We start from the raw sequence: 27,516 nt of genomic DNA, 5'->3' as shown, positions 1-27,516 counted from the left end.
TTGGGTAAATCTGGAAAACAAGAAGTCTGGGGAAGATTTGATTACAGTTGACAGCAGGGATGAGAGATTTCAAAGTCCTGTGTGCACCCGGGGCTGACTAATTACTGATTTTGGAGGGGGGTGGTTTGATTTGTTATATTTAGAAGATATTTGGAAACCATGAGAATTTTAACAAGATATCTCATGCACGTGCAGCACTACCGTGGTCCAATTGCTTTGAAATTGTTTGGACATATTTCGAAGAGGCAGCTATGAGAAAACTAGCTGTTAATTTCCAAATATGTGAAACACTGCCTTTAGAACAGTGATTTCCAAACTTTAGTCATCTGAGCATCATCTTCCTGATTTTTTCTGTATCCTGGAGCCTGCTTACTCTTAGCCATTTAATATTTTCTTCAAATTGTTTCATTTTACTGTTTTACCTAAAAAGAAAACTTCATATCAATTATTTAAATGCCCTAAAGAGAAAGTAAATGTAAAAATAAGGACAAGAAAAATGAGTCCTTATTTAATTTGCACAATTGCTGTTGCAGCGGAAAGCTCTGAGCCTGTTCTTTGTTAAAAGAACTTGTTAAAACACAAGAGAGAATAGCAGGAGTTCAAGAGTCTTAACACTACCAAGGCTCTAAATGGAGCCCTTCTTGGTTTTATCAGGATTGTGAGAATTGGGAGAGGAGCCACAGCTTCTCTCTCACTGTGAGATTCAGTGTTCGTTACCTCTGTGTCCTAGAGGCACCTGCTGCCCCACCCCACACTTTGGGAAACATTGCTTTAGAACTGAGAAGAGACTGCTCTGTGTGTTCCAGAAAGCCAGCCCATAACCAAGGGATGGAAGCTCAAAAGGCATGTGATAGGTCAGCATAAGCAAGCCACTTCTGCAGCATCAGTACCAATGAGAGGAAGAGGCTGCCTTAAAAAGTCATGAGTCCAATACAGGCAAATCCATAGACACAGAGAGTAGACTAATGGTTGTCAGGGGCTGGGAGGAAAGGGGGCAGGAAATGGGGAGTGACTGATAATGAGTATGGGGTTTCTCTTTGGAGCGATGAAAATATTCTGGAGTTAGAAAGTGGTCATGGTTTCATAACTGAACTTGCGAATATACTGAAACAATCCTGAACGGTACATGTTAAAATGGTAAATTTTATGACATATAAATTATATATCAATTAAAAAGTAATGAGTGCTCCTTACTGCTGTAGAGATTTGTGCCAATCTCTCAGGGATGCCAACAGTTGGTGAGATCACCTCGACCTTGCCTTCTGGTGGAAGATTCCATACATAACTTATTCTCCAGAGACTTCTTCAAGGCTACAGGACGTTTGACCTCTTTATCAAGCTGTGCACCCTTAGTCATTTCTTTATAAGCTTGTTTCGTGACATCACGCCGATTCCCAACCGAAGAAATTTTTCCCAAAGAGCCTCCTCTGAGCATAGCATAGTGAGCACATGCTCAAGACTCTTGCGTTTGAATCCAAGCTGTGCTACTTAATAGTTGTGTGGCCCCATAAAAATATCTAATCTGCCTCAGTTTCCCCCACTGTAAAATGAGGATACGAATAACATCCCCTCCATGTTGTTGAAAATCACAGGATTTCCTTCTTTTCTAAAGCTGAATAATGTTCCATTGTACGTATATACCACAGCTTCTTAATGCATTCATCCATCGATGGACATTTAGGTTGTTTCCATATGTTGACTACTGGGAGTAATGCTACAATGAACAAGGGGGTGCAGATATCTTTTTGAGATCCTGATTTCAATTCCTTTGAATATATAGCCAGATGTGGAATTGCTGGATCATATGATAGTTCTATTTTTAATTTTTTAAGTAACCTCTACACTGTTTTCCATAATGGCTGCACCAATTTACATTCCCACAAACAGTGTGCAAGAGTTCCTTTTTCTCCACATCCTCATCCACTTGGATGAACCTGAAGGACATTGAAATAAGCCACACGTGGAAGGAGAACTACTATGAGATTTCAGTAGTACAAGTTTCAGTTGTACAAGATGAATAAATCCTAGAGATCTACCATACAGCATAGTGCCTATAGTTAACAACACTGTGTTGTATACTTAAAACCTTGCTAAGAGGGTAGATCTTATGTTAAGGGTTCTTATCGTACACACACATACACTCACACACACACACACACACACACGAATAATACTCCATCACAGACTTGGGAGGGAAGTGATGACATAACGTGGATTTGTTGGAATGGTGCTGGTCCATAGCACTCATTACTATTAGGGATAATTATTACTGGAGCTTCTGTTCAACTCCTGAATTCCCTTCTGAACTCTTCTTTCTGCTCACTCACTTGTTTTCCGTAGGTAGACTCCTTTATTCCAAACACCTTTACTACTTCTCATATTGGCTTCCAAATCAATGTCTCTAGATCTTTCCTTACTCCTGAACTCCTTTCTTACATTTCCAAACCCATACTGGCTATCTCTCTACTTTCTGTAGGTACCTATATTTTAACTCATATAAAATAGAATTAATTGTCTCTTTTCTTGACCCAGATTTGTTCTTTTTTGTCTTTTTAGAGCTAATTTGTATTGAACAGAATACTAGCTCTTCTGCTAATATATATTTCTCATGAATGATTGCATTTCATCCTCACAACAATTCTTTGTGCTACTATTTTTCTTTCTTTTTCTATGAAGAAATGGAGGATTAGAGGGGCTAATTAACTTGCCCAGGAACACTCAGGTAGGAAAAGGTAGTTCCAAGACTTGAAGTCAGGTCCATTCAGCTCACAAGACCATTCTCCTCATCACTCTGCCAGGCTGTCTTCCAGGCCTTCGTGACTGGCAGAACTTTTCAAGCAGCCTCCCAAATTAAAGAGGTTTACTTTGATTCTTCCCACTTTCTCACCAACCTGTCAATGTTACCTTGAAAAGTATTCCTTTATAATTTTTATTTATTTATTTATTTTCCCCCAAAGCCCCAGTAGATAGTCGTATGTCATAGCTGCACATCCTTCTAGTTGCTGTATGTGGGACATGGCCTCAGCATGGCCAGAGAAGTGGTGCATCGGTGCACGCCCAGGATCCGAACCCAGGCCGCCAGCAGCGGAGCGCACGCACTTAACCGATAAGCCACAGGGCCGGCCTGAAAAGTGTTCCTTTAATCTCTTGCCTCCTCTCCATTTCCAGAGCCACTTTCCTCCGTGCGCCTGTTGGTTTTCACTCCCTCTGAGCTCCCACTGGGTCCTCTTTATCCAATCTTCACTTCATGTTACTCTAAAGGTAATCTTTGAAAATCCAAATCTGGTTGCGTCATTGCTGTGCTTAAGAGCCTTCTAAAATATCCTTGATGGATTCAATAAAATCCAAACTCCTCAACACAGCACAGAAGCTTCTTCAAATATCATCAGTTTATCTTTCCAGGCTCATCCGCCATGTCCCTGCTCCTTCTCCACTCTTGTCCTCTTTATATATCTTTGTTATTGTGGGGAACTAGGATACGCTCAATTTAATTAATCATTTGTTAATATAAGGAATTGTGTCTTCATTTAACAAGCAATTATTCTGTTTGTTTTACTTTAATCTAGTATTACACACACACACACACACAAGTGCATGTAACAACTGATGAAATCTTAATGGTATTGTGTCAACATCAATTTCCTGGTTTTGATAATGTACTACAGTTGAGTAAGTTGTTACCAGTAGAGGAAGCTAGATGAAGGGTACGTAGGTCTTCTCTGTACTATTTTTTGCAACTTCTTGTGAATCTATAATTATTGCAGATTAAAAAGTTTTAAAAACTAACGTAGTATTTGAGTTTTCTACTCAGGAAGCAGGTTGAGAAAAATAGTAGACAAGTAAGTACTATACCTTTAAATTATTACATTATTGTATTATATGGCTCCTCTTACTTGTTCTTTGGCCCTAGACTATGAGGTATATGCTGGATTTCACCTTGGAAAGGAGAGAAGAACCCTTACTGGCAGTAGAGCAAAGGCTGGGCTTTCAAACTAGACAACCTAGGTTGAATTTCAGCTCTGCTGTTTATAAACTAAATGAACTTGGGCAAGTCACTTATCCCTGAGCTTCAGTTTCATCACAATTATTATAAATATGATAATATGCTCTACTTCCTAGGGATTTGGGGATATTTAAACAAGATAATATATGTAAACAAGATAATATGCTTAAACAAGACAGAATGTCAAGTGCTTAGCTTATAATTAGCAGCCTTGACTTCTCTTTCTCTCAGTCCACATCAGCAAATCCTGTTGGCTCTACCTTTGCAATGTATCCAGAATCCTACCACTTCTCACCTCTACTGGCTGTCATCTCAGGTCCAGGGACCATCATCTCCCACCTGAATCACTCCAACAGCCTCTTGACTGGTTTCCTTGCTTCAGCCCTCAATATCTACCTTATAGCTAATCTAAACACAGCAGCCAGAGATACCCTGTCAAATTGAATTACATTATTCCTCTGCTCAAAATCCTCCAATGGTTTCTCCTTTCTCTCGGAATGGAAGGCAAAGCCCTATGAAATGGCCTCACAGCTCCCTGTCCTTCCATCTTGCACCTACCCACTCACTTCTGAGAGCCTCTCTTTTCACCTCTGAGATCCTGTCCTCACTCACTCAATCCCAGGACATGCTGTTAGTCCAGAACTTTTGCACTTGTATTTCCTTTGCCTGCATTGTTCCTCCCCCAGATGCTTTGCTCCTACTTTTAAGTCAATGCTCAAAGTCACTCTCAATGAGGCCTTCCTTATCACTCTATTTAAACTTGCAATCCCCATCACTTCCACCTTTGTTGTTGTCTTACCTCTTTAACATGCTATATAATTTATTTATTGTCTATCTTCCAGAACAGGGATGCAAGTTCCACCAGAACAAGTAGTTTTGTTCACCACTATGTCCCGCTGTGTACAATAGTGTCTGGCACATAGTTGGCCCTCAGTAATAACTTCCAAGTGAATGAATGGATGAATGAATGAATGAATTCCAGCAGATGAGCAAACCACAGAAGTGTGGAAGAACATGGTCCATTTGGGAAATTGAGAGCAGATGAGTGTGATCAGCATTAAGTGCATATATGAAGGGACCTGGTCTCTCTCCTTCCCTTCCCAGAAAACATTTTGAAGAGTCCTCAACACCCCATGTCTTCATTTCCTTAACTCACACACTTTCCTCACCTATTGCTGGTTCTCTTCTGCCTCCTTCACTCTATCACCAATAACCTCCAGATCAACGATGCCAGTTGTCATTCTAATTAATATTTGGGCATGATTTGTCACTGTTGACGGCACCCTCACTCTTAAACGATTATTTCCACTTGACTTTCATGACACAACACTCTCTTGGTTTTCTGCTCATCTCTCTGGGTGTCTCCTCTTTATCTCTTTTGCAGGCTAATCCTGTCCTATTCATCCAGTCAATGTTTGAGTTCATTAAGTTCCATTCTAGGCTCTCTCTTTGCCAACTCTACCCTTTTCCTAATCTGTCTCATCCACTTCATGGCTTTGATGACCACCTAGACTGAAATCACTCACAGGTGTATAGCTTTAACTCAGACTTCACCTCTGATGTCCAGATTGACCTGCGCCTTGGATGTCCTAAAGGAAATTACACTCAACATGTTCCAAACCACGCATGTGGTCTCTTCTTATCCAGCAAACCTACTCACGAGACTCCTCCAGCACCAGCCTCTTTTGTCTCTTTGGGATCTCTTACCTTGCCCCTTTGTCAGAAAAGCCCTCTTGTTATCTAGAACTCAGCTCAATTGCTACTCCCACAAGGATGCCTCCCCTGAGTTTCTGAGTAGATCAAATCTCCCATGATACATCATAGACCTTTTCTTCGTGGCACTTACCACAATTATTGTTTTGTATTTGCTCGTGCAAGTATTTAACAAAGGTCTGAACCCCAGCCCCCTGGCTAGTAAACTAGAGGCAGGGGTGATGTTGTTTGTATTCACCCTTGCCTCCCCAGACCTAGCACAGTGCCTGGCAGATAGTAGGTGCCCAACAAATATCCATTGTTTCCGTTCTAGTAATAAAAGTAATTATAACAGCAAATTACTGAGTACCAGCCCTAAACTATGCCTGACATTCATTGCCCCATTTAATCTTTAAGATAAGCTTTGAGTTCCCATCACCGTGTTCATACACATATATGTGTATATTTGCATATATATACATATAATATTACATCATGTGTATTACAATAGGTATATAATATATCAAATATATACATATAGCATCTGTTTCAACAGGAACATATGTATTATTATCATGCTATGCATACATACTTACTTTGTTTTAAAAATGAGGAAATTGAGACTTAGCAAAGTTAAGTAACTATCACAATGAGCCCAAAATAGGACTTGAACTCTGATTCCGGTCTCCTTTCTCTACCCACATCCTGTATAGAAAAGATACATTGGAGATGTGCAAATATTTTCCAGGTATTATCAACTTAATAATTTACACATTTAAATTCAGCTATTTTGCATCATATGGACACATATGTATTTAGATCTTATAAGTAGCATCGAGGGAACTTCAGATGACTTTTTAAAATGTGGCCCATCTTCTCTATCAAAATCACTGTTGTCTTAGATTTTACACTGGTCCAAGACCACACGGTTGCTGCTGCCCATTTGGAAACGACATTTCACTGTGGAAAAGGGGATTCAAACTCACCACTTTCATTGCAGGGGTGCATGTCCAGCCTCCTGATCCCCTCCAACCAGATGTCCCCACTTGGGGAAGAATTAGCATCACCAAAGATACTTCCACGCAGCCAGGATTCAGAGGCACGGAGGTTGAAGAGAGAAGAAAAAGAACGGCGGATTCTCTTTTTCTTTCTAAATATTCTGGAGAGAAATGAAAGTACCATGGTGAATAATGAACAGTAGTCGCCTCAGGTTCAACACAGAGAATTTAGTGAAAGTGACTTGATGCACAGAGCACGTCTCTACAACCCGGGTCAGCGAAGCTCATTTCATTTGTCCCCTCCATTACTGCCATAGAATTTTCTTAAATTTCTGTGTGTGCCGGATGCTTGGATCAATGTCAAGGATACTGAGGTAATAGACAAAGTGTTGGGTACAAAAGGTTCACAATCTAGTATGGGAGAAAGAAAAGAATAATGCAGACACAGCTAATGCTTTCATAGATCTTCTTCTGTGCCAGGCGTCTCTCTTAGTGGTCTACATATAGTAACACATGTTATGCTTGGAACAGCCCTGTGAGGTAGGTACTATTGCTATGCCATTTTTTAGATGAGGAAACTGAGGCACAAAGAGGTTAAGAAACTTGTCTGAGGTCATACAGCTAGTAAGTGACACAGCTGGGATGCAAACCCAGGCAGTCTGGCGCCATAGTCTTGACTCTTGATCACTGTGCTATGTCGGGGATGTGCACTCTGGTAGAATTAACTGAAGGCTGCTTTGAGGGTACCAGGAGGGGCATTGCTAATCTCCTGGGATAGGAGAGCTCTGAGCTGCATAGGGTGACCTGACCTATTCAGGGAAGAACAAGTAGATCTCATGCTGGGTCATGCTAGGTAACGAGGCAGGAAAGGTAAAAAGAAGGCAGGTCATGAAAACCTGGAAGGAGGTTTTCAGAGGAGTTGAAATTTAATGTTAGAACAAAGGGAGACCATGAAGCAAGTCAAAGAGAAGGAGATGGTGGTGACATGATTTGGTTTGCACTTCCAAAAGATTTTGACTACTCATGCCCCCATACTCCCAATAATCCATCCTCTATGTGGTAATCAGTGTTATCTTGCTCAGGATAAAGCTGATAATTTGTTGATGGCTCCTCTTTATTCACAAATAAAGCCCAACTCCTTAGCTTGGAAATTAACCCCCTCCATCCAGCCCCTGATTCTGTGCTCAGTCTTCTCTCTTGCAGAGCATTCCTTTCCACACTAAGTTGTATCCCTACCAAACTACTTGCCATTTCCCAAATGGTATCAGGGTCTCTCAGAGTTCCATGCCTACTCTCTCTCTCTGCAAGTCCCTTTTTCCACTTCCATTTTAACTAACATCCTACATCTCTTATAACTCAGATCATGCATCATTATCTCTAGGAAGCTTGTTTTTACCTGTCCTCCAAGTAAAATAAGCCTCCCTTCCTTTTCCCACCACTGCACTCTATTCAGATTTCTACCCCAGCACCTGCGTCTCTTCACTACTTTTGTTTGATTTCGTGTCAGTTATCCCTGCCCCTTATTAGTGTTTGTGTTCCCACAGTCAGGAGCAGTAACGGCCTCCTTATAAATGATTGTTGGATGAACAAATGAATGAGTGAATAATTAATGGATGGATTGCAGTTCAGACTCTTTTATGTAATATCCTCTACTTACCGAACTAAATTCTCCTTGTACAGAACACTGGTCTGGGATGGGCTCAGAGTTATGTTGCCATTTTTGTCGCAGAGGAAACTGTCTTCAGTCCAAATGTAGTAGCCATTGGTGAGGAGTCTGGGACTTCGGCGGCAGGTAAAGTGGGAGCCTGTTAGGGGATCTATGGAGCAGCATTCAAAGGAACTGTCACCATCCAGGAGATCACAGGCAAAACTAAAGACAGAATAAGGAAAGGCCTTTAAATCTCTATCCAGTACATCCGGTCACACAAAAACCTCATTTCTAGTCATCGTGAAGAAAAATACCTCTTTGCAGTCATGGCTACCAGTTACTTCTGCAACTCTAAGAATGTCACTCAATCCTCTGGGCTTCATATCTTCACTTGAGTGCATTGAACTGCAGGACGTTTAGTCCTTCTTTCTGTTTTAAACACTTCGGTGAAACATTATGGCTAATCAGTTTCTTCGTCATATGATGCACCTACACCCTTGACATTAGTCCGTTTTCTTGGATGGAAAATATTGCAAAACAGGCTATCTGGGATATTGGAAGCTCATAGTCTCCTCCACCCTCCTTACTTTGAATAGCCTTCCAATTGCTATATCCTTACTCTTGTCATGTAATAGATAAATTATAAATATGCAGCCACCAGATACATATGAGTTATAGGGTAAACATGCAGTCAAAGAAATCTTTTTGGTCTTTGCCAGTTTCCCTCTAGGTCAGCTGCACAAATGACAATGCAGTTACCTTCTCTGGTTCAGTATGCAGGCAAGTCTCCTACTTAGCTGGATAAATCTGTATGTGTCTTAGGTTTGAAAAACAATCACATGCCTATATGACTGAAAGGCAACCTCACACCTCTTGCTGCACTGAATTTCTGATAAATTTCTTAATTTAAAAGCCTAGTCACAATTAATACATACAGTAAAGTTAGTAAAATATTATTTTAAATATGGATATTACTTATTGAAATATTACTATGGGCCTGGCCCATACTTCACACTTGATCTACTTTTCACAAACCTCTTTAAAAACTAAGTATTATTATCTTCAATGTACAGTAGGAAAAAAATGAGATGCAGAGGGGCAAATAACTTGGACATTTTATGTAGCTAGTGAGTGGCAGAGCTAGAATTTGAATCCTGGTCTGTCTGACTCTAAAATATGTACTCTTTCCACGTGACCTGTTTGTTCATCCTTGGCTGATTCATTTGCTAGTAGCAGGATGCCTAGAATCTACAAAAAGGGGCAAATTCTAATACCAACACATGACCCCTTTGTACCATTGGAACATTTCACAAAATGCTAGAGGAAATATCAACCGATGCGTGTGTAAGGGACAAAAGACAGACAGAAAGAAAAAAAAGGAATGGAGGGAAAGAAAAGAGACTTCATCGCAGAACTTGAACAAAATGGTAGACTCTCCATGTGGAGCATGAAATTTGGCCAACTTGTGCATTGGTGTAGAATCTTGTTGTTCTTGTAAAGTGAGATAGAAAAGCATATTTAAGAGAACATCAATTTGAGAAAAAGTAACCATACATCAGTATTCATTAGTTTCTCCACTCACCAAACAAACAATTAACACTTGCTTCACCCCCACCGGAGTTCCATTATTAAGTTAGGCAAGTTTTCATTTTGTATGTGCAACGGACTGAAAATACACACATGTGCCAAAACTGGATAATAGCTAAAACTAATATTTTTAAACGAAGAATACAACAAAATAAGGCAAGCAGTAAGAGAATTTGATTGCTCTTTCTTGAGAAAAGTCCCATGGGATACCTTGGGAAAACGCACGTGGGAGACTGCTCTCTAGAATATTCTTTCTCGGACCCAGAAGAACCTGCATAAGCAAATGAGAGAGAAGTACAAATTTATCACATCTCACCAACATGCATCATTGCAAACAGTGGAGCCTGTAAAGAAGGTGTGAATAGCTGGTGTCACCCTCAGCAGAGATGCCAACTGGGGCAGCCACCCAATGAGTCAGTACTAACACAACTTGTCACCAGGCCTCCACAGAAAGCAAGAAATAATCTAGGGACTTCTATTTTCTGTTTCTTCTCTCATTCATTACTCCTTTAGAGGTTCCTTAGAGCAAGATGAGTCAATAATAAATCATTAGCATCAAACTGATTCATGAAAAGGCAGAAGAAAACATCCTGTGTGAAGCTGTAGAAAACCAAAATCAATTACCCAATGTGCTGGTTATTTTAGCTTACCCAGTAATTTGAGGAATTCAATCATCTGCCTGGACTCTCTCTCATTAGTGCATTTTAAGGCACTTCTATTGTAAAAGAATGAGCAAAAGACTTTAGTGGAGGAAAATAAAAAGTTTTGTTTTGTTTTATATAAATGATTTTCTAATGTATGAAGCCTGTGAGTATTCTTAATTTAAAAAAATCATGCATGCCTTCATTCCAGTTTACAAAGGTGTGGCAACAGATTTCAATTGGGGAAAGTTGCACTTAATTAATATTCTAAACTCTAAAGCAGAATTTTATGTTGTGGAGTAATGGTGTGAATTCTTCTAATAGACAGGCCCAGTGAGACTTGATTCCATTACTGACAATTAATATCTGAGACAAAGAAAGGAATGTATACTTTCAGATGGGGCTGGTTGATTTGTAAAGAGAAAATTGTAGATGTGTGAGGGAGGGTTAGAAGTAGAGTTTGAGGGAAAGGATAAGAGGAAGGAAGAGACTTGAAACCACTACCGTTTTAACAACGCCCTTATTTTCTGCAAGTAGCTATCAAAATCATTCAGTGTTTTTTTTATAGACAAACAGTTTTGCATCTTAATAGTGCTGATAAACAATCTCCTTTCACATTGATGCACAGGCATCTAAAAAAGATGGTGATTTTTTTTTTCTACTGAAAGGAAAAATACCACATTTCTATCAAGGAAAGAAATGAAGTCAAAATCATTGCCAAAGTGAGCACTGGCATTTAAGAAGCACAAGCTACTGACAGATGGTTAATGGTATGAGTATCAGCAAAATCAAAGCAAGGAAATTGCTAAAAGCAGTCTAATCGTTCAAAAGATAATTGCGGTTCTCTTACATTTGCTTGCGACTGGTGTCGCTATCAGTTGAGAAATTCGGTACATCTTGGGAAGGCTGCTTGTTCAAACTTCACAGATTTTCTGCAAAAGATGTTAAAAAAAAGATGGATTATATGTTAAAAATAGAAAAATGATGCCAAAACAGATGGCATCTACTAATTGCACTAGTCAGATTTGTTTACTGAAATAATACAGAAACAGAGGATTGAAGGCAGGAGACCGGATGGAAGGACCACTGAGGTTGTGTCTGCCTCTCTGATTTCGTACTACATTTTCCATTGTCACACTCAGTGTACCTAAATCATCTTTTTTCAGTAAATAGGAGCTAGATTTTATTTGGAAAAGCTAGACTTACGAAGGTTGACCTGTCATCAAAACAAAATAATGAAAATGAATTATTTGATTAAGAAATTGGAAACAAGATTGGTTCTAGAGCCCTCTAAATAAGGATGTTTGTATTTTCATCATCCAACACACATCAACTTTATCCAATGCTTGGGGATTGGTGTCTTTCTTTTACCCAACACCTCAAACCATTGACAGGTAGTCATAGAGAGGGCCAGTGGTCTTTGGAGCTGACATCAGCCTGGACATTCCTAAGCAGCATCAACAACATTGCACTAAAAATAGTATACCACCGGGCAGATTTCAAAACTCAGTTCTCATGAACATGTAATTTACTTTCCCAATTACAAATTAAACACACATCCAAGTGTGTAAATTACGTAAACTTTGATCATTTACCACTCATCACATAGATCTACCTTCTGTTGACTAACTTTGTATTCATCACTACCCTAATAGCTTTATAAGGTAGGACTAAATTCTTTTCTGATTCATCACCTCCATCCACATTTTAAAAATGTGACAACTAGTAACGGATTGTGTTTGTAGTTGCCATACATTAAATCAAACCAGGATAACTCTATAGCTCCAAATTGATTCTTTCAATAAACTATATACAAAACCTGTTAGAAAATATCGATTCTGGCTTATAAAGACCTTTAGAGAAGTCAGGGGGACTTTCTGGCATTCCTTGGAAGATCTCTAAATCGAAGCACACATTCATAGTTTAGAATTCATTCATCGGTTTAGAATAAAAAATAATACTGTTTGCACTATAATATAATAGTATATCACTTGTTATTTTGATTTTTTACCAATACAATATGAACATGTCCAGCCCAAATTACCCCACATTAGTTTTTCCCAAGCGTTAAGTTTAATTTTAAGCCAACAAGCCCTGAGGCAAAAAGCGAGATCTTGGTGCTATGTCTTACAAATACTTGTAGCAGGCTACAGGCAGTATACTAACAGTTAACCAAGTATTAATAACACCGAAAAAGACTTCAGTTACAGCTCTAAATCTTTTCAAGAAACAGATCCTATCTACTAGTTCCATCAAAGCAATGCATCTGTTCTGAAAAACAATTTGCCCATACATGTTCCTTCCAAAGGGAGTTCCCAGTCTCTTCTTCCGATTGATAAATGACAAAATAATTGCTGAACTACCAAGCTTCCCGTGGTTGACAGGCAGCGGAGAAATCCAGGACTTAGCAGTTTTTCAGCTGAAAGTAATGTCAGAGTGTCAACAGGCACAGAAGTCTCTTCATAAAGGGAAATCCCATCTTTGCCTCCTAAGAGATGCCTGCACGTATTGCCGTGTGCAGGCGTTTGCAGAGAAGTTTTGTCTTCACTAGCCTCTTGTTCTTTTGGATGTTTCCTAGAATAGAAGAGCGCTCAGTTCTTGGGAAAGTCAGCCTTACAACCGCTCTTGTTTTCTTTCAAAAACAGCCTGCGGAACCGGAGGCTGAGAGGCAGAATGAGGTCACACTTCCTGTTGGGCTCACATCAGTGGTATTCATGCTGAGGCGCACAGTGAAGACTCAAGACTGTCTCCTGGACCAGCAGCAGGGGATGTGAAGCCCATGAGTCAGGGCAGCTGCTGCATCGTGGTCAGTGGAGGGATGCTTTTCTGAGCTAACATGTCACCCCTAACTGCGAGAACATAAGGAAAACTTTCAGAGGAGCAACACTTCTTGCTTATCATCTCCCGGTCATTTTCAGTATGAGTAGTGATTTGTCCAAATCGATTAAATTTATTGATGATAAGGCACTGATGCTATTGAAGTCAGAATATGATTAAATACAAGGAAATTGATCTTCTGGAAATGTCTGCAGTGACAATATTTTGATCCACCAAAGTCTGGGCTTTACAAGAATCTCTATGGGTAGCATTTTACGTTTTATATGTATATTTTAGTAGAGTTCAAAGAACTTGGTGCTGTTGGTGGGTCCCTACAAATCTCTGGTATTGCAAGTGGTAAAAGAAATATATGTTCCAGCAACACTGATGTGCATCGAGTCGTGGAAAGCATGTCGGTTTTGGAGTCACACAGACTGAGATTCAAACTCTTTCTGCCATACTAACTGTGTGTCCTCAGACTTATGACTTAACCTTTTTGAGTAGCAATTTTCTCAGTTATAAATGTAATAATATGTATTTCACAGGATGGCTCAGAGAATTAAATGAGATAAAAGAAATGAGAAATAAGTAAGTCCTCAGCTCAGATGCACAACAAGTATTCCTTATTTGTTTTCTGTATATCAACTTCTCTTCTGAGGCCCCAGTTGGTCAGGCTGGCAGAAAAGTTAATCTCATTCATTTTTGGGGTTCCCTGTCCCCCTGTGGTTATGCCACAGGTGGCATCTTCTGTAGAACATGCTCCATGAAGCAGAAGCTGTTAGAAGGAGAGCCTGTATAGTCTGTGGTAGGCAGCTTCCAAAGATGGACCTCAAGGATCCTTGTGTAATCCCCTCCCCTTCAGTGTGGGCTGAAGCTAGTAATGTGCTTCTTCTAAATAGAAAAAGACACAAGTGATGGGTTGTGACTACCAGGATCAGGTTGCAAAGACCACAGTTTCTGTCTTGCTGGACTCTCTATTATCTTCTTGGCTTACACACTTTGATGGAGCAAGTTGCCATGTTGGAGAAGCACACATGGCAGGGATCTGAGGGTTGTCTCAACTGCCATTGAGGAACCCAGCCAACAGCAAGTGAGTGAGCTTGGGGGTGGCTCCTTCTCCAGTTGAGCCTTCAGATGACTACAGCCCCAGCTAATACTTTGATAGCGGCCTGTGAAGCACCTAGAAGTGGAGGAGCCAGCTTAGCCCTGCTCAGATTCCCGACCCACAGAAATCGTGTGATAATAAAAGGTGTTTTAAGGCATCAAGTTTTGGGGTAACTTTTTACACGACAATAGATAACTAATACATAGTCCTAACAAATGTTACTTTCTGAACCATCCATAATTCTGGTTTACTTTGTCAGTGTCTCTCTACTGCTTTAGTGCCATCCTTAGAATGCAGGCACATTTATTCAAGGCTGCCTCTGGTCACATCTGCCTAGGTTTACCGGATAGCTATTCTGCTCTACAGCTGTTCTGGGAGTCTGCACCCTCTTTCCTGTAATTCATAGCTCTCTTCCTTCTCTCTCTCTTCCTACTCCTCCTATTCTTCCTATTTCTCATCCTAACCCTTTGTTTTGAGAGGTTCAGGGGATTCGATTGGAGATGTAAAAGTAACTTTCCACTCCAAACAGATGGACTGAAGGTATATTTTATTATATAGAGGATAGTAAAGGCAATAGTCTGCAAACAGATTCGAATAGATCAAATATTAAGAGGGAAAAACATCAGCTTGACTGGAAAGGGAAAACATCCATATCGACTGAGATAGCAGCAGATTCAAATAGATCATATAATGAGAGGGAAAAACATCAGATCGATTGGAAAGGGAAAAACATCCACATCAACTGAAAGGAAATGACACAAATCAACGGGAAGGAGAAACACCAGGTTGACCGAAAAGAGAACACATCAGATCGGTTACTCACAACATCCACGCCCCACTGCCGGAGAGAGTCCCTTCAGTTGACACGGCTGGGCGGGAATCCGATCATCAGAGGTCCTGGGCAAGGCATCCCTTCCACAGGTGAGACTCTCACCAGGCCTCAATCTCCAGCAGTTTATATAGCATCAGTAGTTTCCAGAGTAAACAGTTACAGAGTTTACAGAGCAAGCATTCAATGTTCCCATGCACAAATGGCTATCAGTGGCATATGTGCACTGAGCTTCCTGGCTATCGTCCCAGCCTGGCAGTTGTGTACGTGCATTGTTTTCCCTGTTATCATCCCAGCCCAGCACAGATGGCCAGTCTGCCCCAGGCTGCGATGCCCAAAGGACTTTGAAATTTTTACAAATTGCACTTATCTCCGTGGGAGAAAGGCCAGTTCCTGGGAAAAAGGCCAGTTCCCACCACACAGAAAGCAGCTTTATATTTTGTTGTGTGCTGGTGGCTGTAGGTCAATGGAGTGACCAAACATGACTGTACTCATGTCAAGCCTTGGTTAATGTCTTCTAGAAGAGGAGGGAAAAAATCTTTCTGACTTCTTCAAGACCCTCTGCGTATGTCCACTAGTGCCCTTTCCCAAAAGGTTGACATCAAAAAGACTTTTGTCTATTCCTTTACAGATCTGGCACACATTAGGACCTCATTAATAATCATAATAATTGCTAACTTTATGGAGCCCTTACTATGTTCCAGGCACTTTACATATATTAGCACATTTAATCCTCATACCTACCCCATGAGAGAGGCTCTGTTATTATCCTCATTTTACAGATGAGAAAACCGAGGCATGGAGAGTTAAATACCTTGCCCAAAGTCACATAGCCATAAATGGTGAGCTGGTAGAGCTGGGATTCAAACCATGGCAGGCTGGCTTCTGAGCTTGTATTCTTAACCTATAAGTGATAATGATCACATCAAACATGTCTGAGCATTTCCTATGAACCAGTCACTGTATGAAACACTATACATACTCGATCTTGTTCAAACCTCACACAGCCCTAGAAAATAAGTACGGTTATTATCCTTACGCAGGACAGAGGTTTAGAGAGTTTACACAAGTCTCTCAACAGTGCCAGCTGCCAGAGCCAGAATTGCTACCCTGCAGCTTCCCCTTGGCTTCTCTCTCTTCGGGCCCTATCATCTCCTTGCTGTTCCTTAAACGCCAGGCTTGTGCCTCCTCCAGGATCTTTGTGTTCACTCTTCTCTCTGCCCAGAATATGCCCTGATAGTCACAGGGCTTTCTTCCTCCCCTCTCTTAGCTCTTTACTCAATTACCCTGGTCACTAACTCAATTGCCCTCCACACCCACTCCCTATTCTCTCCTTGCTTTATTCTCCTTAGCACTTTTCACTATGTAACATACTATGCAACTTGTGCTTTATAATGCTAAATATATATTCCTCAGCTAGAATGTAAGCTTTATGAAGACAGAGAATTTTGTCAGTTTTCTTCATTTCTCTAGCTCCAGTATCAACAACAGTGCCTGCCATGTAATAGATTGTCAATTAATATTTCTAGAATCAATGAATAACTGAATTAAAATCTAGGTAGAACTGACTTCAGAACCTTTATTCTGCATGCTATAAAACAGTGTTTCTAAAAGTATGATCCACAGGATGCTCAATTCTAAGTTATTAATGGAGGTTATTTGTGTGAAAGGGAAAAAAGGGGAGTAGTAAATTTAAGGCCAGTCTACCACTTCTATTTAACATAGAACTGGAAGTCCTACCCAGAGCAAGTAGGCAAGAAAAAGAAATAAAAGGTATCCAAATCAGAAAAGAAGAAGTAAAATTATCTCTGTTTGCAGACGACATGATCTTATGTGTAGAAAACTCTAAAAACTCCTCAAAAAAAGAATTTTTAGAACTGATAAACAAATTCAGTACAGTTGAAGGATACAGAATTAACATACAAAAATCAGTTGTGTTTCCATATATTAACAACAAACGATCTGAAAAGGAAATTAAGAAAACAATCCCATTTCTCATTATACAATAGCATCAAAAAGAACAAAATACTGTGGGATAAACTTAACCAAGGAAATGAAAGGCCAGTACACAGAAAAGTATAAAATATTGATTAAAGAAATTAAAGCAGACATAAGTAAATAGAAAGACATCTCGTATTCATGGATTAGAAGAATTAACATTGTTAAAATGTCCATACTACCCAAAGCAATTTATAGATACAGTACAATCTCTATCAAAATCTCAATGGCAGTTTTTACAGATGTAGAAAAACCAATACTAAAATTCATAGGTAGCCACAAAAAACTCCCAATAGACAAAGCAATTTTAAGCAAGAAGAAAAAAGCTGGAGGTATCACACTTCCTGATTTCCAAATATATTCCATAGCTACAATAATCAAAACATTATGGTACTGGCATAGAAACAGACACATGGATGAATGATACAGAATAGAGAGGCCAGAAATAAACCCACGCATATACAGTTAACTGATCTTTGACAAGGGAGCCAAGAATACATAATGGGGAAAGGATAGTCTCTTCAAAAATAGTGCTGAGGGGCTAGCCCTGTGGCATGGCAGTTAAGTGCCTGCGCTCCGCTGCTAGCAGCCCCGGTTCAGATCCCCAGCATGCACCGACGCACTGCTTGTCAGGCCATGCTGTGGCGGCGTCCCATATAAAGTGGAGGAAGATGGGCATGGGTGTTAGCCCAGGGCCAGTCTTCCTCAGTAAAAAAAAAAGAGGAGGATTGGCTTGGATGTTAGATCAGGGCTGATCTTCCTCACACACACACACAAATAAAATAAAATGGTTAGTCCTTTAAAAAAAAAATGGTGCTGGGAAAACTGGTTATCCACATGCAAAATAAGGACATTAGACCCTTATCTTACACTATACACAAAAACCATCTCAAAATGAGTTAAGGACTTAAACTTCAGACCGGAAGCTGTAAAACACCTAGAAGAAAATACCAGGTAAAATCTTGACGTTGGCCTTGGCAATGATTTCTTGAATATGACACCAAAAGCACAGGCAACAAAAGCAAAAATAGACAAGTGGGACTACATCAAACTAAGATGCTCTTGCAGAGCAAAGGAAACAATCAACAAAATGAAAAAGCAACTTACTGAGTGAAAGAAAATATTTGCAAACCATATACCTCAAAAAGGGTTATTATCCAAAACATGTAAAGAACTCCTATAACTCAACAGCCAAAAAAGCCAAATAACCCAATTAAAAGATGAGCAAAGGACCTGAATGCACATTTCTCCAAAGAAGACATACAAATGGCCAACAGGTACATGAAAATGTGCTCAACATCTCTAATCCTCAGAGAAATGCAAATCAAAACCACAATGACGTATCATTTCACATCTATTAGAGTGGATATTATCAATAAAACCAAAAAGATAACAAGTGTTGGTGAGGATGTGGAGAAAAAGTAACCCTTGTACACTGTTGGTGGGAATGTAAATTCCGTACTATGGAAAACAATATGGAGATTCCTCAAAAAATTAAAAATAGAACTACCATGTGTTCCAGCAATCCCACTTCTGGGTATACTTTTAAAGGAATTGAAATCAGGATCTCGAATAAATATGTCCACTTCCATATTTATTGCAACATTATTCACAATAGCCGGGACTCAGAAGCAACCTAAATGTTCATTGGTGGATTAATGGACAAAGAAAATGTGGTATTTACATACAATGAAATATTATACAACCTTAAAAAAGAAGGAAATCCTGCCATTTGCAACAGCAGGGATGAACCTGGAAGATATAATGCTAAGTAAAATAAGCCAGACACAGAAGGATGACTATTACATGATCCCACTTATATGAGGAATCTAAAATAGTCAAACTCATAAAAGCAGAGAGCATAATGGTGGATGCCATGGGCTAGGATGAGGAGGAAACAGGAAAGTATTGGTCAAAGGGTACAAAGTTTCAGTTATGAAAGATAAATAAGTCCTAGAGATCTACTGTATAGCACAGTAACTATAGTTAACAGTATTATGTTATATACTTAAAAATTTGGTAAGGGGGTAGATCTTATGTTAAGTGCTCTTATCACAAAATAGATAGATAGATAGATAGATAGATAGATAGATAGATAGATAGATAAGAAAGTAGATAGATAGATAGATAGATAGATAGATAGATAGATAGATAGATACGGCAGGAGGAAGCTTTTGGAGGTGATGGATATGTTTATGGCGTTGATTGTGGTGATGGTTTCACGGGTGTATACTTATTTCCAAACTCATCAAATTGTATACATTAAATATTTACAGCTATTTGTATGTCAATCATACCTCAAGAAAGTGGGTCTAAAAAAAGTTTAAGAAAAATAGATTTTTTAAATAGATGTCACTACAAAATTTTTTTAAATGATAATGGGTTTTGTGACCATACACAAGAAAAATGTTCTTACCATTTCTCCAAATCATTTGCCTTGGAAACCTTTTGGTCACATAACATCTCCAAAGACTTGTGTTCTAGGTCCATGTTTCAAAAACTTGAACATGCTATGAATCTCCTGGGGATCTTGTAGGAAAATAGGTAGGTCTGAGGTAGCAATAACGATTCTGCATTTTTTTTTCTTTTGCTAAGGAAGATTGGCCTTGAGCTAACATCTGTGCCCATATTCCCCTGTTTTATATGTGGGACGCCTGCCACAGCATGGCTTGATAAGCGGTGTGTAGGTCCGCGCCCAGGATCCAAACACAGGGACCCTGGGCCGCCGAAGCGGAGTGTGCCAACTTAACCATTACGCTACCAGGCTGGCCCCCGATTCTGCATTTTGAACCAGCTCCAGGTGAAGACAACACTGCTGGCCTACAGGCCACTCTTTGGGGGGCAGGATGCTAGTGAATACACCTTGGGAAATGCTAATATAAATTGGTATACTTGACAAAATAATTTAAAAATACTATAACCAATAAATAAACACACCCACATGCTTGCTTAAATCCCTCAAGTACCCATGATTTCCCTTCTTACCTAAGTCTCATCCTCCTCTGGTATTCTGTGTCCCATTAAATGGCATCACCTTCCATTCAATTGCTCATGCCAGAAAACGGAGTAATCAACACTGTCCCCTATGTAGCTCTTGAATGTGACATGCTCTCCATCTTCACTGTCACCTCTGGAGATCCAGCTGCTGCCTTCTCTCGCCTGAAATTCTGTACCAACATTCTGTCACTTGGCCTCACTCCAATGCATTCTACAAGCTACAGCCAGAATGATCTTTTCAATATAAATATCTGATCACGTTTTTTGTCTCATTAAATCTTTCAGCGGCTTGTCCTAGCTTCTCTCTTAGACAAAGTTCAAAATCTTCTCCATGGTCTACAAGGCCCTGTGGGGTCTGGTCCTGCCTATTTTCCAGCCTCATCTTTCCCTCACCACATCCCATCTTCCTTCTGGAACTCAACTCTACTGGCTTTTCTTTCAGCTTCTCTAGCTTGGTCCCACCTCAAGCCCTTTGAAGAGGATATGTCCTTGACCTCCAGCCATCTCCTTCCCCAGCCTCTGTCTCTCCTTCTCATCTTTTAGATGCAAACATCTCTTTTTCTGAGTAGCCTCTCTGTCCCTCCCAGATCATGTTCTAGGTCTCATAGTACTCTTCCTTCGGAGCATACATCACAGTTACAGTTAATGAACTAGGTGTTTATTGATGTTGGTCTTTCCTGCTGTACTGTGAGCTTTGAGAGAATAGGGATCATGCTTTTCTAGTTTGCTGTTATGCTTTCTATGATTAGCATAGAGTCTAGTGAACACTAGGCACTCAATAATAAATGAATAGGATTTTATACCATCTAAGTCTGGTTGGGCTTTTTGCCACAGATAGCACAAAACTTTATCAGAAGGAGATATATGGGCCAAAACCTGAAAGGCTAATGATCTTGAAGGATATGGAGGCTAACCATTTTATCACAGTTATGCTATAGTAAAAATTAAATCTTAGTGGCTTATAGCAATAAACTCTTATTGTCCCTCGTGGTCACTTTGAAATGTGTCAGCTTGGCTAAGCTGAACTACGTGTCCCAGAATTCCTTTCCTTGGATGTTCCTGGTTAGGATGGGCCACAAGTGCAATTTTTGCAAGATTTGGAATGTGGGAGTGGAGCAGGAGCCATGGTTATCCTTAGAAGGTCCATGTGGGTTGGACTTTGTTGCAGCTCATGCACATTTTCACAGATCCGCTGGCTCACTTCATGGACTGGGCCCAAAGCGCTCATCCCTCAGGGATCGCTTCCTTCAGCTTCCCAAATCCTGGTCCAGGAATGTGGCTCTGCCCCAAGAATACCAGCTTCTCCTGCAGAACATCCACAGCAACAAGGTTGGAGGCTTAGAGATGGGCAGAGGCCAACATGGATTTCAGTGATAGCTGGATTCATGTTCTAGTTGGTTCTTCATGTATTCCAGTGGTCCCTGCTCACCCTCACTTTACGCCAATCTTTTGATTCTAACCAACTGTCCTACAAATTCAGGTTCAGCACGCCTGAAACAGCCAAACTGAAACTCTCTTACCAGTGTCTATAATTGTACAATGTTCAATCCTTACTTTAAAAAATCACATATTCTGTGTCATTCTTAGTGGGTCTGCTTCTCGGCTTGTACCTGATCAATGCACCTGTCTTATGTATGAGGTCAAAACTGTACTTAAAAATTTCATGTTCTGCATCGTTCCTAGTGGTTCTGCTGCTTTGCTTGAATCTGACCAATACACCTTGTCCTATGTTGGCTGCAAGTTGGCTATAGCTCTACTCCTTGAGCCTTCATTCCAGGAGCGAGGCCTGGAGGGTCAGCCCCTATGGGGGACATGCTCTTCTTGAAGCAGAGGGAGAAGAACAAGGGAGCTGGCAGAAATACATAATGGCTTTTAAAGCTTCTTTTCAGAACTGGCATCTGAAATTTCCACTCAGATTTCATTGGTCAAAGCAGATCGCATGGCCAAACTCAATGTCAGTGGGATAGGGAAGCATACCTCTCCCCGGGGAAGGTCATGGGGCAAAGGGTAGAGACCTCTAGAAGATGTATATTGAGAGGAAAGGGAATAACTTGAAATGGTTATGTAATTTACTATAGTCTTCCATCTTAGTCACAAATATTTACCTTCCTTTTTACTTTCAAATTGCTGTATTTACTTTCTCCCCAAAGAAGACATTCAATCACTGCAATAGAATTGAAGTCCAGGATCTCTTAATAATCTTTACATCGATGTGGTTCCTCTCGATATGGGACTTCCAAGCCATCTTGCCCCCTATGCCCAATATTCAACACTGGAATGTGGACAGAAGAACTTCCACCAAAACTCTCCCACTTAGAAAGGGTCATAACAGGAGACACACAGCAATGTCTGTTTCACGGAAATTCTAAAACTAAATAATGAGACATTACAAGAGCTTTGTCCCCTGTGGATGGGGAATGCCCCTGATAAGGCCCTGATTTTGCTCCTCAGATGTGGTAACCAAGCCAATTGTTTGCGGCTCTTGGCTCCAGCCTCTGGAAAGTAAAAGTCATTCCTTTTCCATTGCTCTCCTTGGCCACCTCTCAAGATTGGAGAATATGCTTTCCTTGGGGGCTGAGCAACATTCTCAGCCCACTTTCTGTTCGTAGGAGTTGGAAAGCGGAGAGGTCCTTTGAACTTTTGAATTGTCATAATCTCTTTGATACCAGGCTGGCACCTCTTAGCTGCACATTCTATCAAAAACATAGTCAACAACTTTTTATCTATTTGATTCCAGTCAGGTTCCCGTGCCAATATTGATACCTATAATTCTTTTGAGACACACCTATCTCTCTGTTTCTAATTATTGGCAGCTTGAACTTGTCAGACTACTCATTTCTTGGGTATTTGTCATGTGTCATATGAATAATTCATGGGTACTATCTTGGAAGAACTTTCAAACTATTTGGTTTTATGAGAAATAGATTGTTGGTAATATGAATCGTGATCAGATTGTAAAATCAGAATGCAACTAGGGGGTTATTTTTCCTGTAGGTAATGTGGGGGTAGGGATGGGGTTTACATATAAATATTTGGAGAACATGATAATAATTCAGTTATGAGTGATATACTAAGAGAAGACAAAGAAATCAGAAAAATGGCAAGCCAGGACAGATTTGGATTTATTTAAACTGGCTCATTTTTGTTCCCTTGTAATGACATTGGAGTATCTCATGTACAGATACTGATAGAAGAATGAAATCTCTAATGGTTTCTTCTGATTTTTAGAATCTACAATTTCTACACAGTTAGATTCATTGTAGTACTTTAATTATTTGCCTTTATGTTTAGTTTTCTTATAATTGATGTTCTCAAACTTCCTTTGTAGCTAATGTGTCATTTTAGGATTTATACAGTATTTCTTGCAACTAGAATTCCTGTCTCTCAAAAATGCTCTAGATAGGTCCTTACTATCCGCTGAGGGTTCATTTATATGTGAATTTCAGTGGGAATAATTTTTTTCTTAAAGAGAGAAAGACAGAGATATGGAGAGAGAGAGATTGAGAAATGGGAGGGGGGGAAAGGAGGAGGATTGAGAGAGATTAATTAGCTAGTGAAAACTCTATCATAAAGTCTTAATAAAAGCTTACGTTCTTGGTGGCAAGAACGGTGTCTTATTCATCTCTGCAATCCCCAGCAGCAAATAAAGGGCTTGACACAAAGTAACCTTTCAGAAAATGTGTGTTTTCATGGAATCACGGAGAGTGAAACCAGACTACCTTCAGAGATAACAATGTCTACATATATGGGTCCCTGTGAAAGGTAAGAAATGAAAATTAGGAAACACCTAACATTTGTATATCAATTATAATTTGCAAAACACGTAACACTTGTTCTATCTAATTTAATCCTCATTACAACACTGTGAAGTAGACTTAAAATTCCCATTTACATTTGAAGAGAGGATAATCAGAGAAGTGTCAGTCTCCAGATCCTCTGGTAATAGTGTCAAGTCTAATGTACAATTTCTGGTCTTATTCCAAATCTCTGGCTCCAATATGCTTTCTTATTCAAAAAAACAATAGCTAGAAGCAAGTTAATGGATTGATTTCCTCCAAATTTATAGTCTCCTATGATCTTCATGATATTTCTAGTTCTCAAGAAAAAAACAAAGGAAAGAAAACAAAGAAAATCAAAGGGTGTTTATACTTATCCTGGTGAAACAGGCTCTGTTGAATGTTTTGCAAAAATACAAAAGAGGAAGTAATCCAATACCTGACCACAGGGTTGTGTTGCCTCAATGTTTTTTACTAAGGCAAACTGTGGACTGTGCCAATGCTTGTGCTAAGTTCTCTGCCCCCACCCAACCACCGCCCCTCCCCCACAGGGGGACCTGTTTCATCTGAACGCCAGGCAGTTACCTTGGAGGTGTTGGTATTTCTTCCTGGTCCTGACCAAGAAGACACACACACAGACAAATTGCAAGTGACCAGTTAGAGCGCGTATTCTGACCCTGCACATCCCTGCATGCTGGCACTTATACTATATCAAAATCACCTGTTGTGTGTTGGTCTACTTGACTGCGCTAAGTGTCTTAGGATCAGGAATTAAGCTTATGCATCACTAGGCTCCTTGGGCCTAGAACTGTACTTGGCACACTACAGATGTTCAATAAATATTCATGGGAAAGAAATGGAAGTAGAATGATATTTTTTATTTGTTAGAGCTTGAATCAAAACTATAAAGAACCGTAGGGCAATAATAATTTTGGAGTCTGCATAGAACTCTAATTTGAAGCTTACTCATCCTTCAGAGCATATTTCAAACGCCACTTCCTCTATGCAGTCTTCCTTGATTTGCTGAGTCAGAATGAGCACACTCCTATAGTATCCATATTTCAAACTGATTAATACTTAGCTTCATATTATACTTAGTTGTTTCTGTATTCATCTCCCCATCACGGCAAGTCACCTTAGAATTGGGTACCTAGTTTTACATTTCTTTCTGTTCCCTCACTCTGCAACACTCAGTTTCTACCAGTGGCAGAACCTCAACGAAAGTTTGTTGAGTGATTAAACAAGTAAATTAATGATGAAAGAATGCATGCTGTCTGCCATATTTGAGGATGCCACTGAATTGCGGTTAGCTCCATTCTCAAGGAAAATAAGGATCACTAATAGGTTAAAAGTGTTCACTATTTGGTAACTGTTAATTTGTATACTTGCTACAAAGTCGCCCACCCTCTCCTCCTCCAGTTTTAACAATCCCCAGCAATGTGTTTCTGTGTTGTAAAGACTGCCCCTAAAAGCAAACCCCTAAGAAATTAGGAAGATGAAAATTAGGTCAATCTCTCACTAGATTTGCCTCTCATTTAGTTTGGTTTTTTAGCTTTGCAAACCAGGAAGAGTATTTTCAGCTTGGTTGGATGGCTGTAAATTGTAATTTGGGGTTATAATCATGTAAGGCAGATGCAATGAATATTAGTTGTTTTTGTTGTTCAGCTTCCAATCTCTTTCTTTCAAGTAATATCACCCCAGTTTTCTTTCAAGGACTCACTCATTTCCATCTCTCGGTCTTTGAGGTTTGGGCAATCTCCACTCCCACCTGCCTCATTGGGGATTGGACTCAGGTCCACGCCAAATCAGTATAAGTCATCCCCATGGTCACCCTGGGAATTTAGGCCAACGAGAGAATGACTTCTGGCACTTGTCTTTATGTTCCTCGGGATGTTGTAATGACAAGTCTGAAGCTGTTAGGGGTTGAGATGTGGATCCAGAGAATCAAGCCAACGCATAGGAAGCAGAGTGAAAGATGCTGTAATTTGATCCCTGAATCAAACTGCCCCAGAAGGCAGACTGATCCCTCATCCCTTCTTAATCCCACAAACGAATAAATTCCCTTTATGCTTCAGCCTGTTTGCATTGAACTTTCCGTCACATGCAACCAAAAGAATCCTAACACACTGCAGGTCTGAAACTTTCACGTACCTAAGATTGTTTAGGACGGCTTTTAAAGTGCAGATTTCCAGTCTCCCAACCCAAGATACAGGTTAGGGCCGAGGAACTTGCATTTTAACAAACAGCTCAGGTGGGTCGAATGCAGAAGATTGGTGGAGCAAGGCTTGAGAAACACTGGTATAGTCAATGGAAGTGATAACAGTAGACAACAAAATCAGACGCAGTGCAAAGCATCAACATAGTAGCTAAAAGTGAAGAGTCCATGCTTTGTCTTGGTATCGAAAAGGGGAAAATCCATTGAGGAATCAAGCGTGTGGTGATGGATGGAAATTAGACTTTTGGTGGTGAACATGATGCACTCTGTACAGAAGCTGAAATATAATGATTTAAACCTGAAATTTACACAATGTTATAAACCAATGTGACCTCAATAAAATAATTAAAATTAAAAAAAAGAACTGATTCCATAGCCAATGCTTTTCCATTTAGGGAATCTTGACCTTATTTCTCTTTATTATTTCTTCCTGCTTTAGGTATCATGATCATGAAACTATGCCTCAGTTTGTCCGGGACTGCACAGGAATCCCTCTGTTTTTCTGGTATAATTATTGATACTACCTCCTTCCACTCTCAAAAGTGTCTAGGCTTGGATGGTAAATTTTATGATCACTCCATTGCTTCAGGGCAATCTGCACAAAAAGGAATTCTCTGTCATTCAGGTCTCTTGCTGCATTTCCAAGCTTTTGCTGAGTCAAACATATTTTTTTTTTTGTCTATTTTATGATCTTTACTATGAGATTGATATCTTAAAATCATTACTGCCAAGTCCAAAATTCTTAAAAATCTCAGATACCCAGGTAGCTTCTGAGTAGCATAGGAACTTCCAGTAAAAATAAATAAATAAAATAAAGTCGTCTAGAATGTCCCATCATCCTTTGGACTGACTCATTCTAAGAAAGCAGCACATAAACCCATACATCACAAAGGGAAACACATTAGAAATGTGAGCAGAATGCTGTGTGGACATATGGGAGAGATGCTGTCTCTCCGTCAGGTTCATACATGGCCTAGAGGTCCACCTGCCAGAGACTAATTCTGGAACAGCTAACACTCCTGGTCTGTTGATAAACGGATATGGTGACAGAGAGACAAGAACAGTAGTTCTTTGGCAGGTGAAGGAAGTGATGTTAGTGCCATTTTCAAAGATTTTTAGTAACCTGGAATAGAGAGATATGCCAAAGGTGTTTATTGAAGCAGTTTAGGTTTATACTAAACTAGTCTATTTCTTTAAAAAAAACCCAAAA

General features: G+C 39.9%; 1 protein-coding gene across 2 annotated transcripts in view; it reads right to left on the bottom strand.

Annotated features, from left to right (window-relative positions):
- Positions 1 to 13,206, bottom strand: part of TMEM71 (transmembrane protein 71) — a 31,247-nt gene extending 18,041 nt beyond the window's left edge. The window contains exons 1-5 of one of the 2 annotated variants that reach the window (XM_014787949.2): positions 12,863 to 13,206; positions 11,420 to 11,501; positions 10,139 to 10,199; positions 8,351 to 8,563; positions 6,682 to 6,854 (exon numbers count right to left, since the gene is read on the bottom strand). In XM_014787949.2, the coding sequence (XP_014643435.1) occupies positions 6,682 to 6,854; positions 8,351 to 8,563; positions 10,139 to 10,199; positions 11,420 to 11,465 (493 nt within the window). In that variant the 5' untranslated portion in view covers positions 11,466 to 11,501; positions 12,863 to 13,206. The remainder of the gene's footprint in view (positions 1 to 6,681; positions 6,855 to 8,350; positions 8,564 to 10,138; positions 10,200 to 11,419; positions 11,502 to 12,862) is intronic. The other variant, XM_014787948.2, reaches the window with a different exon arrangement.
- Between the last annotated feature and the right edge of the window lie 14,310 nt (positions 13,207 to 27,516).

The sequence above is a fragment of the Ceratotherium simum genome, chromosome 23 (assembly GCF_057802395.1).
Source record: "Ceratotherium simum simum isolate JZ-2026a chromosome 23, ASM5780239v1, whole genome shotgun sequence".
NCBI classification, from domain to species: Eukaryota; Metazoa; Chordata; class Mammalia; order Perissodactyla; family Rhinocerotidae; genus Ceratotherium; species Ceratotherium simum.
This window is presented reverse-complemented; position numbering and strand designations above follow the sequence as displayed.